This window comes from Heptranchias perlo, chromosome 4, assembly GCF_035084215.1.
Source record: "Heptranchias perlo isolate sHepPer1 chromosome 4, sHepPer1.hap1, whole genome shotgun sequence".
NCBI lineage: Eukaryota > Metazoa > Chordata > Chondrichthyes > Hexanchiformes > Hexanchidae > Heptranchias > Heptranchias perlo.
Window position 1 is genome coordinate 64,842,603 of NC_090328.1, and position 16,848 is coordinate 64,859,450.

At 42.3% G+C, this 16,848-nt stretch overlaps 1 protein-coding gene across 5 annotated transcripts in view; it reads left to right on the forward strand.

Moving 5' to 3' along the window:
* Positions 1-16,848, forward strand: part of LOC137320980 (casein kinase I) — a 233,028-nt gene that overhangs the window by 168,975 nt on the left and 47,205 nt on the right. For 3 of the 5 annotated variants that reach the window (XM_067983040.1, XM_067983042.1, XM_067983043.1), the window contains exons 9-10: positions 4,101-4,249; positions 13,221-13,319. In XM_067983040.1, coding sequence (XP_067839141.1) covers positions 4,101-4,249; positions 13,221-13,319 — 248 coding nt within the window. The remainder of the gene's footprint in view (positions 1-4,100; positions 4,250-13,220; positions 13,320-16,848) is intronic. The other 2 variants (XM_067983041.1, XM_067983044.1) reach the window with 1 other exon arrangement.

Genomic DNA, 16,848 nt, shown 5'->3' on the forward strand with positions numbered 1-16,848 from the left:
GCAAGGCTCACAGCTGCAACAAGATTACAAGGCCATTGGCTGTGTAGTTCATAAGGAAATGAGTAAAGACAAGACCTAGGCTGCAATGTAAAAGCAGCTGAAGTCTGAAGAGCACAAGTTCTAAAATTTTGGGGACAAAGGAGAGAAGAATTCTGTTTTAAGTTGGGTTTCGCATTATTCAGCTCATGTGATGATGTCCTTCAGTTATGATGATTTTCCCTCTTTTCCTCCTTCTGATTCTGAAGGCAATGACTTATACTGGGGTACAGGTCCACAAATGCAAGGGGCTTCCCACAGCTCATCTCTGTAGACTTTCTTTATGTATGAGGCCAGATAGTGAGTGGAGTTAATAATTTTTGATGGAATTATGTCTGCTTCTTCTATGGGCACAGCAGAACATGCCAATGACTATTTCTGCTTTGTCCACACACTGGAAAAACAGTTTTTAAACAACAGATGCATTTTTTGCAACCACACTGCCACCAGTCCATAGGAGACACAAACTAATTGAATTAGTCCCTGAAAAAATATCTAGAGGTACGTTTTTATTTTAGTTGTTTGAAGGTCTTGTATATAATTATATATCTTATCATCTCAGTCCTGGGTGAATTTGCCTCACTTTAATTCCTATTTGCTGATGTAATCTGGGTCCTAAATTTTGATCTATTTTATTTATATCCATGAAATAAATGAAAAAGATGTCGCGAACCTGTTGGATACCATATTAATGCAACCTCCTCAAGATCACAATACTTTCCTGACTTTGTAACCTCTAAACCATTTGGGATATATAATCTACATCAAACGGGTCTCCATCATGTCTCTTCTATATTTACCTTTGTACCACCCTCAGGAATAGATACACGCTCATACTTGCTGTTCTTGTTGGGATTACTTGGAAATTTGAAAGAGTGCAATAGAAAAGATCATAATTTTGCATTCTCAAACTTCTGAAAACAATGGAAAGTACTGATAACAGAATAATTTAAGATAGAAGAGCTTCAGGTACTTGGTTGATTTTGTCTCATTTGAAATCTGAGGAGCTAAAGAATGAAGATAATCCTTTTAATATTGGGGAAAGAATTTGCTGTTGGTGGTTTATAACATTAAACAATAGAAATGTCCTCTAATTAAACTGTTTATAACATGTGACTTGGAAAAAAACGTGGTAATGTTGTCCCAAGGATTTGTACAACTCTAGTTTTATATAGCCTCTCAATATTTGTTTTAGTCATACACTGGTGTGCTTTTTAAATTCAGTTTTAATGTAGTTAGTGTTTGCTGTAGGCAAAAAAGCGCAGTGATTTTCCTATTTTCCATTTGGTTACTTTGAGCTCCAATAGATTTTGTTCTGACTGCCTGATCTTATGGATGCTGCATCCTCACTCCCTGAATAGGAGCCTTAAAAAGATTTATAATCTTGTATCAAGCTGTTGTTGCATTTGTTAGTAAGAGGTGACGAACCATTTTTATAAAAATACTGATATTAAAAAGCAGTTTCGACTGCATACCCAGTACTGAATTTAATTTTAAAATTATTTCTATGGCAACTTTTGGCAGAAAAAAATATTATTGTTAAAATCTTTTGATGTGGAGATGCCGGTGATGGACTGGGGTGGACAAATGTAAGGAATCTTACAACACCAGGTTATAGTCCAACAGTTTTATTTGAAAATCACAAGCTTTCAGAGATTATCTCCTTCGTCAGGTGGGTGAGTGAATGAGAGGTTCTCAAATCGCATATCTTATATTAGGCTGGGACACCATCACACCAATCAAAGGTGTCGTTGGTGTTGAGACAGGTTAGCCCCGGAAAACAGTAGGTCCCAGTATACTGAATACACAATAGGTCAAATTACACAGACAAAGAGAGAAAGAGACCCGAAAGGCAGAGAGAGAGAGAATGACCAGTTGTATTAAAAAACAGATAACTTTTTTTTCTGCTGATGGAGTTACGTGTAGTGTGACATGAACCCACGATCCCGGTTGAGGCCGTCCTCATGGGTGCGGAACTTGGCTATCAATTTCTGCTCGACGATTTTGCGTTGTCGTGTGTCTCGAAGGCCGCCTTGGAGAATGCTTACCCGAAGAACACTACAGACTTCCTACAAAAACTCAGCACCCATGGACCAGTTGAACCAGGAACACTTCTCACCACGATGGACGTCTCGGCACTCTACACCAGTATCCCCCACGATGACGGCATCGCTGCAACAGCCTCAGTACTCAACACCAACAACAGCCAATCTCCAGACGCCATCCTACAACTCATCCGCTTCATCCTGGATCACAATGTCTTCACCTTCAATAACCAGTTCTTTACCCAAACACACGGAACAGCCATGGGGACCAAATTCGCACCCCAATACGCCAACATTTTCATGCACAAGTTCGAGCACGACTTCTTCACTGCACAGGACCTCCAACCAACGCTATACACCAGTTACATCGACGACATTTTCTTCCTATGGACCCACGGCGAAGAATCACTGACGAGACTACACGATAACATCAAGAAGTTCCATCCCACCATCAAACTCACCATGGACTACTCCTCAGAATCGGTTTCTTTCTTGGACACACGAATCTCCATCAAAGACGGGCACCTCAGCACCTCACTCTACCGCAAGCCCATGGACAACCACACGATGCTCCACTTTTCCAGCTTCCACCCTAACCACGTCAAAGAGGCCATCCCCTATGGATAGGCCCTGCGAATACACAGGATCTGCTCAGACGAGGAGGAACGCGATGGACACCTACAGACGCTGAAAGACGCCCTAGTAAGAACGGGATATGACGCTCGACTTGTTGATCGGCAGTTCCGACGGGCCACAGCGAAGAATCGCATAGACCTCCTCAGAAGACACACACGGGACGCAACCAACAGAGTACCCTTCGTCGTCCAGTACTTCCCCGGAGCGGAGAAACTACGCCATGTTCTCCGCAGCCTTCAACATGTCACCGATGACGACGAACACCTCGCTAAGGCCATCCCCATGCCTCCACTACTCGCCTTCAAACAGCCACCCAACCTCAAACAGACCATCGTTCGCAGCAAATTACCCAGCTTTCAGGAGAACAGCGTCCACGACACCACACAACCCTGCCACGGCAACCTCTGCAAGACATGCCAGATCATCGACACGGATACCACCATCACACGAGAGGACACCACCCACCAGGTACATGGTTCATACTCCTGTGACTCGGCCAACGTTGTCTACCTCATAAGTTGCAGGAAAGGATGCCCCGGAGCATGGTACATTGGCGAGACCATGCAGACACTGTGACAACGGATGAACGGACACCGCGCAACAATCACCAGACAGGAGGGTTCCCTCCCAGTCGGGGAACACTTTAGCAGTCAAGGACATTCAGCCACCGATCTTCGGGTAAGCGTTCGCCAAGGTGGCCTTCGAGACACACGACAACGCAAAATCGTCGAGCAGAACTTGATAGCCAAGTTCCGCACCCATGAGGACGGCCTCAACCGGGATCGTGGGTTCATGTCACGCTACACGTAACCCCACCAGCAGAAAAAAAAGTTATCTTTTTTAATACAACTGGTCATTCTCTCTCTCTCTCTCTCTCTCTCTGCCTTTCGGGTCTCTTTCCCTCTTTGTCAGTGTAATTTGACCCATTGTGTATTCAGTATACTGGGACCTACTGTTTTCCGTGGCTAACCTGTCTCAACACCAACGACACCTTTGATTGGTGTGATGGTGTCCCAGCCTAATATAAGATATGCGATTTGAGAACCTCTCATTCACTCACTCACCTGATGAAGGAGATAATCTCCGAAAGCTTGTGATTTTCAAATAAAACTGTTGGACTATAACCTGGTGTTGTAAGATTCCTTACATTAAAATCTTTTGACAAAGGAATGAGGAAAACCAAACGCTAATCTTCTGACAAATAAAATTCTTTGTGAAAATGACAGAATGTATGCTAAAGCTGCATTAGTTACTGTGGTGCAACTTCACTTTATTAATCTTGTCTCCACCTGGCTACTTTTCCCCCCACTATAATGAAATTTGAAAGGAATAATGTTTGGTGACTGCAAGGTAAATGTTGAAACTAGCATTTTATGTTTTCAGAAGAGATGGCTACATACTTGCGCTACGTAAGAAGACTGGACTTCTTTGAGAAACCAGACTATGACTACCTAAGGAAACTCTTCACAGACTTATTCGATAAGAAGGGTTACATGTTCGATTATGAATATGACTGGGTCGGCAAACAGCTTGTAAGACTAAAAATTCACTTATTTATAATTTTCTTTTTGCCACATGAATGCAGTTATTACAAAAGCAAAATGCAACAGGTACCTCAGAAATATTTCTGGATGGGATTGGAAATCTAGATAAAATGTTCTTGACCATTATCTGAAAGTTTATTTGTGATAAAAGATGCATCATGTTAACTGTTGTGTAAAGCTTTCAGAAGCATAAAATTGCAGCGAGATATTAATAGAGTAAATGAATGGGCAAAACTGTGGAAAATGGATTGCAACGTGGGCAATTGTGAGATCATCCACTTTGGACCTAAAAAAAAAGATCAGAGTACATGCTAAATGGTGAAAAGCTTGAAACAGTGGGGGTCCATGTACATATGTCCTGGACAGTTACAGAAAATAATCAAAAAGGCTAATGGAATGCTGGTCTTTATATCTAGAGGACTAGAATGCAAGGGGGTAGAAGTTATGCTACAGCTATAAAAAGCCCTGGTTAGACCACACCTGGAGTATGGTGTTCAGTTCTGGGCACCACCTCTTAGGAAGGTAATATTGGCCTTGGAGGGAGTGCAGCGTAGATTTACTAGAATGATACCTGGACTCCAAGGGTTAAATTACAAGGAGAGATTACACAAACTAGGGTTGTACTCCCTGGAATTTAGAAGATTAAGGGGTGATTTGATCGAAGCTTTCAAGATATTAAGGGGAACTGACTGTAGATAAAGAGAAACATAGCCTAAAATTTAGAGCCAGGACTTTCAGGAGTGAAGTTAGGAAATACTTCTACACGCAAAGGGTGGTAGAAGTTTGGAACTCTCTTCCGCAAACAGCAGTTGATGCTAGCTCGATTGTTAATTTTAAATCTGAGATTGATAGATTTTTTTGTTAACCAAATGTATTAAAGGATATGGGGCTAAGGCAGGTTTTTTGGAGTTAGGTCACAGATCAACCATGATCTCTTCGAATGGCAGAACAGGCTTGAAGGACTAAATGGCCTACTCCTGTTCCTATGTTCCTAGAAACTAAAGCTGTTACTAGATAGGCACACATGATGCTGACCAATGGAGAACTTTAATTGCAAATGAAATTCAGGGCTATCTGTGCCATGTTCTGAACATCAGCATGCCGACTGTTCTTTTGTTTTCACAGTGGCTTAGCAAAATTAATTAGTGAATGGCTGTGACATAATCATGAGGGTACCTGGCTTGATCCCCGGCCTGTGCCACGATAGCTGATCTCAGACAGGTCAGCAGTAGGAGAGCGACATTTGGCTTCAGCACCCTGAATTAGAGAGTTTATGCTTATAATTGCAGTCAAGTGATCCCTGCTGGAAATCTGCATGTGGACATCTAGTGAGGACAGGGTTGGATTTTTCTGTGATGCCCCCTGTAGTTGAGTTGCCTGCCTGCATTCACTACCAAGGGTCATATAAGAAAAATGACTCCTTGGATGAGTTGCCTGGCACCTGTAGAATTGTATCCCAGCAAGGAGCCAATACCTTCAAGAAATTAAGGGAGAAAACTGATGAGAAAAAAAAATCAAGAAGTAATGGACTGTTCTTGCACTGTAGTTTATTCTTGGTCTGCAGGTTGTCTGAGACAGCAGAAATCCATCAACATGCTGACGACTCTCCAAATCAAACGATTGTGAAATCCACACGTGTAGAGATTTTGTGTCCCTTAAATGGAGTGCACACACTCTCTCTCTCTCCCTGTAGGGTCACACCTCACTTAGCTTAGTCCAGAGAATTTAGGTGCAGGTTAGCAAGAGCCAAGGATTAGGGATCCACAAATGTATGCAAAATTACTGCTAGAGCTTGACTACATAAAGCCACGCAAGTTTACCAATACAGAGCATAGGTAAACGTCCCACTGCTTGTCTGGCCAGGACCACCTTGGACAATGGGGAATTGGTTTACAGGGTTCTCTGGAGTTGAGTGAAAAGAATCCCTGCCCCCTTTTATCCGTTAGACTTTACATGCCATTAATGAGCCAGGCTTTCTGATCAATTGCCAACATTGCTGTCGAGTATAGCGGAGCTACCTGGTTTGGACACAGGATTATTAAGCGTGCCGTGGAAGGTTGACTCGATTTCAATCTTCCATCACCGGGTGTGTCCTCATAGAACCAGTTCAACCTGAAAGAGACCCTGCTTACATTGTATGAAGTTTTATGCATTAAACCATACATGCATCATTGAACATTTTAATTTTATTTTGTAACTACTGCTTTATAGCCTATAAAAGTAGGTTGATTTTCTGGTTCGTAATTGCAAGCCCATTATGGTATAATTCATTACTTTGGTTAACTTTTAGTTGAGTTTACAATGAATGGAAATTGATGCCAAATATTTTTATTGCAGTAAGAGTTGTCAGTGCTGGGGAATGGAATGTTATTTCATAGTTCTTTGTATACAATACTTCTGGTCACACGCGCAATGTAATTATTTGGGGAAGCAATCTTCTTTTGGAGGGAGTCGACTTCACAAGATAGTTAAATTGGTACGAATTACATTTTCTGTGACTGATAACAGTATGTTATCACTTATAATTTTCCAAACGCAACTAGCGTATCTCAAACAATGGCTTCTCCTCCACCCCTTTTCCTCCATTGTCCAGCTCTGTGGAATTTCCATTGCGTGGTTCCACTCCTACCCGTATGAACACAGTGAGCACATCTCCAACAATGGCTTCTCTTCCCATCCTTGGACCCCCCCCCCAAGGATCCATCCTTGGCCCCTCCTCATTCTCATCAACAAGTTGGCCCTTGGTGAAATCATCCTCAGCATGAGGACAGCCTCCATATTTATGCTGATGAGATCCAGCAGTACCTTTCCACCATTTCCCTTGACGACACGTATTGCAGTAAAAAATTACCAGAGGAAAAAGTATAGCTGCACGAGCAATCTAGAAAGTTGTTCAAACAGAAGTATCAGTTTGAGCTGGTAAAAGAATTTGTTCATTTTGTTTTGGACAAGATCACAAGATAATTAAGAACAAATGCTAGAAACACTCGGGGCAGATTGTTCAGCACCTGTGGAGAGAAAGGAACACATTAATGCTTCAGGTGGGGACCTTGATGAGAACTGGAAAAAATTACAGCTGAACGGAACAAAAGGAGGGTGAGAGAAAAACATGCACAAGCCCATACACTAACAGCTACTGCCACTTATATCCAGATTGCTCTTGCAGCATAGTTTGCAGGTTTTTTTCCCTTCAACATCAAAAAGTGTTTCCCTCCTCAGCTTTATCTCACTTAATAGGCACTGTAACTCATGATCTGTAAAATTAGTTGTTTTTTTGTATAGAATCATGGAATGGTTACAGCACAGAAGGAGGCCATTCGGCCCATCGAGCCTGTGCCCGCTCTTTGTAAGAGCAATCTGGTTAGTCCCATTTCCCCGCTCTTTCCCCGTAGCCCTACAAAAATTTTTCCCTTCAAGTATTTGTCCAATTCCTTTTTGAAAGCCACGATTGAATCTGCTTCCACCACCCTTTCAGGCAGCGCATTCCTGGTCATAACTACTCGCTGTGTAGGAGAGATTTTCTCATGTCGCCTTTGGTTCTTTTGCCAATCACCTTAAATCTGTGTCCTCTGGTTCTCGACCCTTCTGCCAATGGGAACAGTTGCTCTTTATTTACTTTATCTAAACTGGTCATGATTTTGAACACTCCGATCAAATCTTCTCTCAACCTTCTCTGCTGTAAGGAGAGCAACCCTAGCTTCTCCAATCTATCCATGTAACTGAAGTTGCTCATCCCTGGAACCATTCTGGTAAATCTTTTCTGCACCCTCTCTAAGGCCTTCACATCCTTCCTAAAGTGCGGTGCCCAGAATTGGACACAATACTCCAGTTGTGGCCGGACCAGTGTTTTATAAAGGTTCATCGTGACTTCCTTGCTTTTGTAGTCTGTGCCTCTATTTATGAAGTCCAGGATCCCGTATGCTTTTTTAATAGCTTTCTCAACCCGTCCTGCCACCTTCAAAGATTTGCGCACATATACTCCCAGGTCTCTCTGTTCCTACACCCCTTTTAGAATTGTACCATTTATTTTATATTGCCTCTCCTCATTCTTCCTGCCAAAATGTATCAATTCGCACTTCTCTGCGTTAAATTTCATCTGCCATGTGTTCGCCCATTCCACCAGCCTGCCTATGTCCTCTTGAAGTTTATTACTATCCTCCTCACTGTTTACTACACTTCTAAGTTTTGTTTCATCTGCAAATTTTGAAATTGTGTCCTGTACACCCAAGTTCAAGTCACTAATACATATAAAAAAAACTGTGGGTCTAAGTACCGGCACCTGGGGATCACCACTGTACACCTTCCTCCAGTCTGAAAAACAACTGTTCACCACTACTAATTGTTTCCTGTCACTTAGCCAATTTCATATCCATGCTGCCATTGCCCTTTTTATTCCATGGGCTTCAATTTTGCTGACAAGCCTATTATGTGGCACTTTATCAAACACCTTTTGAAAGTCCATAAACACAACATCAACCACATTGCCCTCATCAACCCTCTCTGTTACCTCGTCAGAAAACTCAATCAAGTTAGTTAAACACATTTTGCCTTTAACAGACCTGTGCTGGCTTTACTTTATTAATCCACACTTGTCCAAGTGACTATTAATTTTGACCCAGATTATTGTTTCTAAAAGCTTCCCCACCACCGAGGTTTACCTTGTACATGCCAAGTTCAGTAACAAAGACACTCGCCTTTAAGTGCAGGCTGTTTTTAAATGACATCACACTCCATTCCTCCCCCTGAATTTTCCACAGCTTGATGAGTACTTCTGCCCTATTGCTGACGGGACTGTCGACCATGTCCCGCCCAGCATTATTGAAATGAGCTCACCCTGGAATTTTCAATGTGGTCAACTTCCTTGACAACGACCAAACTTAAATCCCTCCAAGCTGCACTTCCGGCAGCCGATCTTGGGACCCGAATTTCAGGGCCAATATCATTTAAATTGGAATTGGATAGTTATTTGAAAAAGAAGAATGTAAAATGATACAGGGAAAGGGCAGTGAAATGGGATTAGAGTACATAGCTCCACTTGAAGAACTAGCATCGGCATTGCCATGATGTGCTAAATGCTTCAATAACTATTTTGAGACATTTGTAAGAGGTTGATACTGCACTTTATAAATGCATCATTATATCTCATCTTTTAAAGTTAGATCACCAAACTTTTCTGGTCTTTCCTCATCACTCATGACAGAGTGACACACTACCAGCTTCCCACTACTGTTGTCCCTCATTTACTTTTTCACCTAGTGCCGTTTTCTATTGGGAACAGGATGTGAGATAAGTTCGCAAACCTAGTAGCAGTTCCCAAGACTAATGAGAAACCCTGACTTTGGGGTTCAACCTCATAGCTCTTCTCTGCATCACCTGCGGGCCTTTATATGTGCCACTTGATCTTAGTGACCAAAACTGGATGCAATAATCAATGTGTAGTCTGACCAGAGTACTGCATAGTTTTAGCATGACATTCTCCAACTTTTACTGTCTTGTTTTGGCTGTATAAAGTTCAGTTTGGTTTGTTGATTGCTGCTATCCAGTGTTTGGACATGTTACGAACCAAATCTACTAATACCTCCAAAATCTTTCAACTTCATCTTTGCCAAATTTCAACACGATTCATAAAATGCATACATTTTGAATTTCGGTACTTAATTTGTCCCAATTGATGAAGCCCCATTCAGTCTATTTGTAGATGATTTATAGGTAAACTGATAAAGTGTTTATTTTGCTCCTAGTTCTGAATAATAATCTTAATTTCTGTTGCTGGTTTAAAACAAGCTCCCAACAATTTAGCTGTAATCAGTATAATGTAAATAGTCTCTCCCCTACTTTATCTTTGCTTCTGCCCCTACTCTTGCAGCACCTTCCCTTCCTCTGGCCAACTCAACCTCTTCCATCCCTCATACCTTTCATTTAAAATCCTCAATTGCTATGGCCCCAAGCCATACACTACTTCCTCCCCGAGATGTTCTTCCTTCTCTCTTCCCTTTGCCTCTACATCGAGCGATTCCTCTTCCTTGGTGATTTCAATCTTCACCTCAACTACCTTAGTCTCCTCTCTTCTGAAATCACCACCCTCCTGTCTCAATGTAGCATTTCACATAAACCACCCCTCAATCTCAACATATCTTGGGCCTCTCCATGATTTTAATGTTCAAAAGACTATATTTTCCCTTCACCAGCTGTTTCCCTGACCACCCAAATCGCTCTACCCTGCTACAATCCTACCACTTTTACCATTCACCCTCCTCCAGTATCCTTTCAATCGCTTTCAAATTCCCACATCCAATGCGTCTTGCCTTCCACTCACCGTAATCCCTCCATAGTTATCGATTTGCTTAACTGCGCTCTCCATTCTATCTTTGCCCTGATTCTCAATAAAAATATCATTGTCCTCTGACCTCTGCTGTTCTCCTGAGGGACGTAAAGTCGAGATCCCATTAATCTGCAGATATCTTAAGTTGTTGATAGTAACTGATATTGGTGTTCCAGTTAACTATTATCCACCCATGGGGCAACAGCGCTTAAAAAAAACACTCCAAATCTCCAGGCCTAGAAAAATCGAACAGGACAAACCAGTAAATAAAAAATCTAAGCATAAACAAGATTAAGTTGCCTGGGCTCAGAGGGTAGGATTATCTGGGCTTCGTGGCTGCAAGTTCGACAGCCCTGCTCTATGGCACCTAAAGTGCTAGTCTTTTGTGATGCTGCATCAGTTTTAAAATTTCTCCTTTTTCATTTCTTCGTATCAATGGAGCTAACGCTGGAATATCCTTGATGACTTTCCAATGTAAAGCTTGGAATAAACTGATATAAATTATTTATTTTAACATTCTCAAATGGCCATTGGAATTATTGCAACCATTAAAGAAAGACTATAATTTATATAGCTCTTTTATCGGGTCTCAGAGGAATGTCCTAAAGTGCAGTGACTATTGTTGTCAGGCAAATTTGGCAGCTGTTTTGCGCAAAGAAAGATTCTTCAAACAACAATGAGTTGAAAGGCCAGCTATTCTTCTTTTTGATGGTCTTGGTTGAGGGAGAAATGTTGGCAAAGAAGTTAGGAGAACTCCTGGCTCTTTATCAAATAGTATCATGGAATCTTAGAAATAACAGCAAAGAAGGTGGCTATTCGCCTCATCGCGCCTCCACCGATGCAAGCTCTTCAAGTGGCGCCGCGACTGTAATCCCATGGGATCCTCAATGTCCATCAGAGCAAGCAGGTCAAACTCCAGTTTAACATCTCACCTGAAGGATTAGATGTTTTTGAGATGTTGTAGTGCCTGAAGATGGTGCATGATTTGTTCCTTCTGTTTAGTTTACACAGAAAGTAATTGCAACAATTTTATTTTTTTCCTTGCCCAGTATCAATCCATTGGTTAGTAGTCTTATAAAGGAAGAAGTTGCATTTATATGGTGCCTTTCATGACCTCAGGATGGCACAAAGCACTTCACAGTCAATTTAGTACTTTTGAATTGTAATCACTGTTGCATTGTAGGGAAACCCCTCAGATAATGAAGCAGTCCGTGCCAATCATCTCAGCCCCAGGACATTGCTGCAGGAGTTCCTCAGGGCAGTGTCCTAGGCCCAACCATCTACATCTGCTTTATCAATGACCTTCCCTCCATCATAAGGTCAGAAATGGGGATGTTCTCTGATAATTGCACAGTGTTCAGTTCCATTCGCAACCCCTCAAATAATGAAGCAGTCCAAGCCCACATGCAGCAAGACCTGGACAACATCCAGGCTTGGGCTCATAAGTGGCAAGTAACATTCGCGCCAGATAAGTGCCAGGCAATGACCATCTCCAACAAGAGAGAGTCTAACCACCTCCCCTTGACATTCAACGGCGTTACCATGGCCGAATCCCCCACCATCAACATCCTGGGGGTCACCATTGACCAGAAACTTAACTGGACCAGCCATATAAATACTGTGGCTACCAGAGCGGGTCAGAGGCTGGGTATTCTGCGGCGAGTGACTCACCTCCTGACTCCCCAAAGCCTTTCCACCATCTACAAGGCACAAGTCAGGAGTGTGATGGAATACTGTCCGCTTGCTTGGATGAATGCAGCTCCAACAACACTCAAGAAGCTCGACACCATCCAAGATAAAGCAGCCCGCTTGATTGGCACCCCATCCACCACCCTAAACATTCACTCCCTTCACCACCGGCGCACTGTGGCTGCAGTGTGTACCATCCACAGGATGCACTGCAGCAACTCGCCAAGGCTTCTTTGACAGCACCTCCCAAACCCGCGACCTCTACCACCTAGATGGACAAGAGCAGCAGGCACATGGGAACAACACCACCTGCACGTTCCCCTCCAAGTCACACACCATCCCGACTTGGAAATATATCGCAGTTCCTTCATCGTCGCTGGTTCAAGATCCTGGAACTCCCTACCTAACAGCACTGTGGGAGAACCTTCACCACACGGACTGCAGCGGTTTAAGAAGGCAGCTCACCATTACCTTCTCAAGGGCAATTAGGGATGGGCAATAAATGCTGGCATTGTCAGCGACGCCCATATCCCATGAACGAATAAAAAAAATACGACAGCCACTTTGCGCACAGCAAGGTTGGCAGCATACTGTGAGAACGTTCGTGCTCTTCTTCGAATAGTGCCATGGGGTCTTTTATGTCTACCTGAGAGAACAGCCTCAGTTTAATATCTCTTCTGGAAGAAGGCACCTCCACCAATACAGGACTGAAGTAGCTGCCCAAAAAGTATGCGCAAGTCTCTGGAGTGGAGCATGTACCCACAACTTTCTGACTCCGCGCAAAGAGTGCTACCACTGTAGGAAAGAATGTACCCATGTGTACCTGCTCAAAATTGCATTCTGGAAATATTAATTGAATGCTGACTCTTGAGAGATGTTGTATTTTGCAGTTTTACGGTTCATTTTATTGATGACTGAGCGATCTTTAACTGTTTTCTTTAATTACAGCCCACTCCAGTTGGTTCAATTCATGCAGATGGTGCTCTGACAGCAGTGAACAGAGACACTCATCAGCACAGGGATAGAACACAGCAAGCCAAAAATCAGGTAGGTCTGGAAATATCATCGTGATGTAGGCTACGCTATTTCTGCTTGCAATAATAGTTTATTTGTGTTGCTTCCAGAAAATGAAGATGCTTTTACGTTGCTTTTATATGGGGTTTAGTGGTGTGCTAGTGCTGTTGGCTCCCAGCGTGCCATTCCTACATAACTGGTGACAACGTCAAAGTAAACCTGCTGGATTTGCTACGGTTAGTGGCCAGGAATACCGGTTAGAAAGTCAAATTTTCCAGCTGCTGGCCTTAGTGGATCTGACAAGTTTGTGTTAGTATTGCTGTTGACTGCGCAAGACTTGCATGTTGGGAGCTGACGCCACGAGAGCAGGTCACGGTGAGCAGTTTGAAACCGAAAGAGAAAAAGAAATCAGAAAAGCCTTGACACTAATTTGGGTTCCAGCTACAGATCTGTTGTATGATCTGGACCATCCGCTGGTAGATTATATTGCAGCAGTTGCCTTAGTATATTTCAATCAGCTTAGAAATTGAAAAAAAATTCTCATTTACTGGTGTGAGGTTCAGATCCGCTGATGAGAGTTTCTGTGTTTCATAGCTGAAGTCTGACCTGGATCCACTGCTCCTACAGTGAGCCATGAAATAGTGAGATGAAAGATAGTATCTTGTTACAAAATAATAGCCATTTCTTTTTGGAAAGAAACAAGTTGAGTCTTGTTGGCTGATGCTGAACTGCAGTTTAAACTTTAATAACATTTTTCTTTGTCTCTTTGAGCATGTTTCATATTTAATATTTTCAGCAAACCTCATGTTTATATTCAGACCACACTAAACATTACAATAGCAAACATATATATATATTTGTGGATATAAAAATGTAAAAAAATATAAGTATATAAAATGTGTGTTCTATATATATATATATATATATATATATATATAGAACAATCAATCTCTCATGACATTGTTTACAGGCAGGCGCACACGCACATACACACACACACTTATATATATATATATATATTTGCTATTGTAATGTTTAGTGTGGTCTGATTCCGGGCTGGAGGGTGGAACAGAGCAGTGGAGAAGTGTGAGAAATGCAGAAAACCACTGGACCTGGTGAGAAGTAGAGGTCACTTGTTTGGTTACAGAAGGGATAGAATCATAGAATCATAGAAGTTACAACATGGAAACAGGCCCTTCGGCCCAACATGTCCATGTCGCCCAGTTTATACCACTAAGCTAGTCCCAATTGCCTGCACTTGGCCCATATCCCTCTATACCCATCTTACCCATGTAACTGTCCAAATGCTTTTTAAAAGACAAAATTGTACCCGCCTCTACTACTGCCTCTGGCAGCTCGTTCCAGACACTCACCACCCTTTGAGTGAAAAAATTGCCCCTCTGGACCCTTTTGTATCTCTCCCCTCTCACCTTAAATCTATGCCCCCTCGTTATAGACTCCCCTACCTTTGGGAAAAGATTTTGACTATCGACCTTATCTATGCCCCTCATTATTTTATAGACTTCTATAAGATCACCCCTTAACCTCCTACTCTCCAGGGAAAAAAGTCCCAGTCTGTCTAACCTCTCCCTGTAAGTCAAACCATCAAGTCCCGGTAGCATCCTAGTAAATCTTTTCTGCACTCTTTCTAGTTTAATAATATCCTTTCTATAATAGGGTGACCAGAACTGTACACAGTACTCCAAGTGTGGCCTCACCAATGCCCTGTACAACTTCAACAAGACATCCCAACTCCTGCATTCAATGTTCTGACCAATGAAACCAAGCATGCCGAATGCCTTCTTCACCACCCTATCCACCTGTGACTCCACTTTCAAGGAGCTATGAATCTGTACTCCTAGATCTCTTTGTTCTATAACTCTCCCCAACGCCCTACCATTAACGGAGTAGGTCCTGGCCCGATTCGATCTACCAAAATGCATCACCTCACATTTATCTAAATTAAACTCCATCTGCCATTCATCGGCCCACTGGCCCAATTTATCAAGATCCCGTTGCAATCCCAGATAACCTTCTTCACTGTCCACAATGCCACCAATCTTGGTGTCATCTGCAAACTTACTAACCATGCCTCCTAAATTCTCATCCAAATCATTAATATAAATAACAAATAACAGCGGACCCAGCACCGATCCCTGAGGCACACCGCTGGACACAGGCATCCAGTTTGAAAAACAACCCTCTACGACCACCCTCTGTCTTCTGTCGTCAATCCAATTTTGTATCCAATTGGCTATCTCACCTTGGATCCCATGAGATTTAACCTTATGTAACAACCTACCATGCGGTACCTTGTCAAATGCTTTGCTGAAGTCCATGTAGACCACGTCGACTGCACAGCCCTCATCTATCTTCTTGGTTACCCCTTCAAAAAACTCAATCAAATTCGTGAGACATGATTTTCCTCTCACAAAACCATGCTGACTGTTCCTAATTAGTCTCTGCCTCTCCAAATGCCTGTAGATCCTGTCCCTCAGAATACCCTCTAACAACTTACCCACTACAGATGTCAGGCTCACTGGTCTGTAATTCCCAGGCTTTTCCCTGCCGCCCTTCTTAAACAAAGGCACAACATTTGCTACCCTCCAATCTTCAGGCACCTCACCTGTAGCGGTGGATGATTCAAATATCTCTGCTAGGGGACCCGCAATTTCCTCCCTAACCTCCCATAACGTCCTGGGATACATTTCATCAGGTCCCGGAGATTTATCTACCTTGATGCGCGTTAAGACTTCCAGCACCTCCCTCTCTGTAATATGTACACTCCTCAAGACATCACTATTTATTTCCCCAAGTTCCCTAACATCCATGCCTTTCTCAACCGTAAAGATCTACAATGGCAGCTGTTGTAAGGAACATTTTTTTTTAATGAGATTTCCACTCAAAATTCTATGTGGAATAAAAAACTTTGTCCAATCAGAAAATTGGGGCATGTCTTTAAAGTAGCAGATTTTTTTTTTCATTGACAGCAAGACTTGTCCATTCACAGGATGCGTTTGTAAGCCCCATCCTGCACATCCAGCATGGGATTGCAGACAGATAGACAGCTTTAAGCTGCATTATGGGAGGTATAGTCTATCCAAGTGACATATTCGTTTCCACTGGAACAGAAGTTAATAGTCCACCAGTGTGACATGCAAAAAAAAAATGACACGAGTGCACTATGGGAGTCTGGTATTTAGTTGAGTCTCTTTACTCAGGGACCTTGGGAGTCCAGCAGAGCTTAAGTCCTAGACTTCAGAGACAGGGCAAGTCTGTGTGGGAGAAAATCTTTGGAGGCATTTCTAGCACACAATGGTTAATTTGTGATTTTTATTTTTCCTAGTCTTGTAATGTTTTAATTACTTTGTTATGTTATAAATGCTATTTATATGGCTATATATTCAGCTGGGTTCGAGATAAAATAATTGCTGCAATCTGGTTGAAATTTCAGTCTTTCAAGTGGTTGCGTTTCTGTGACATGTTTGCTGTTTTATATTTCAGTGAATGAGTTGCTTTTTTTTAGCAAATGAGAAAAGCTTGACACTTGCTTTTATTTTTG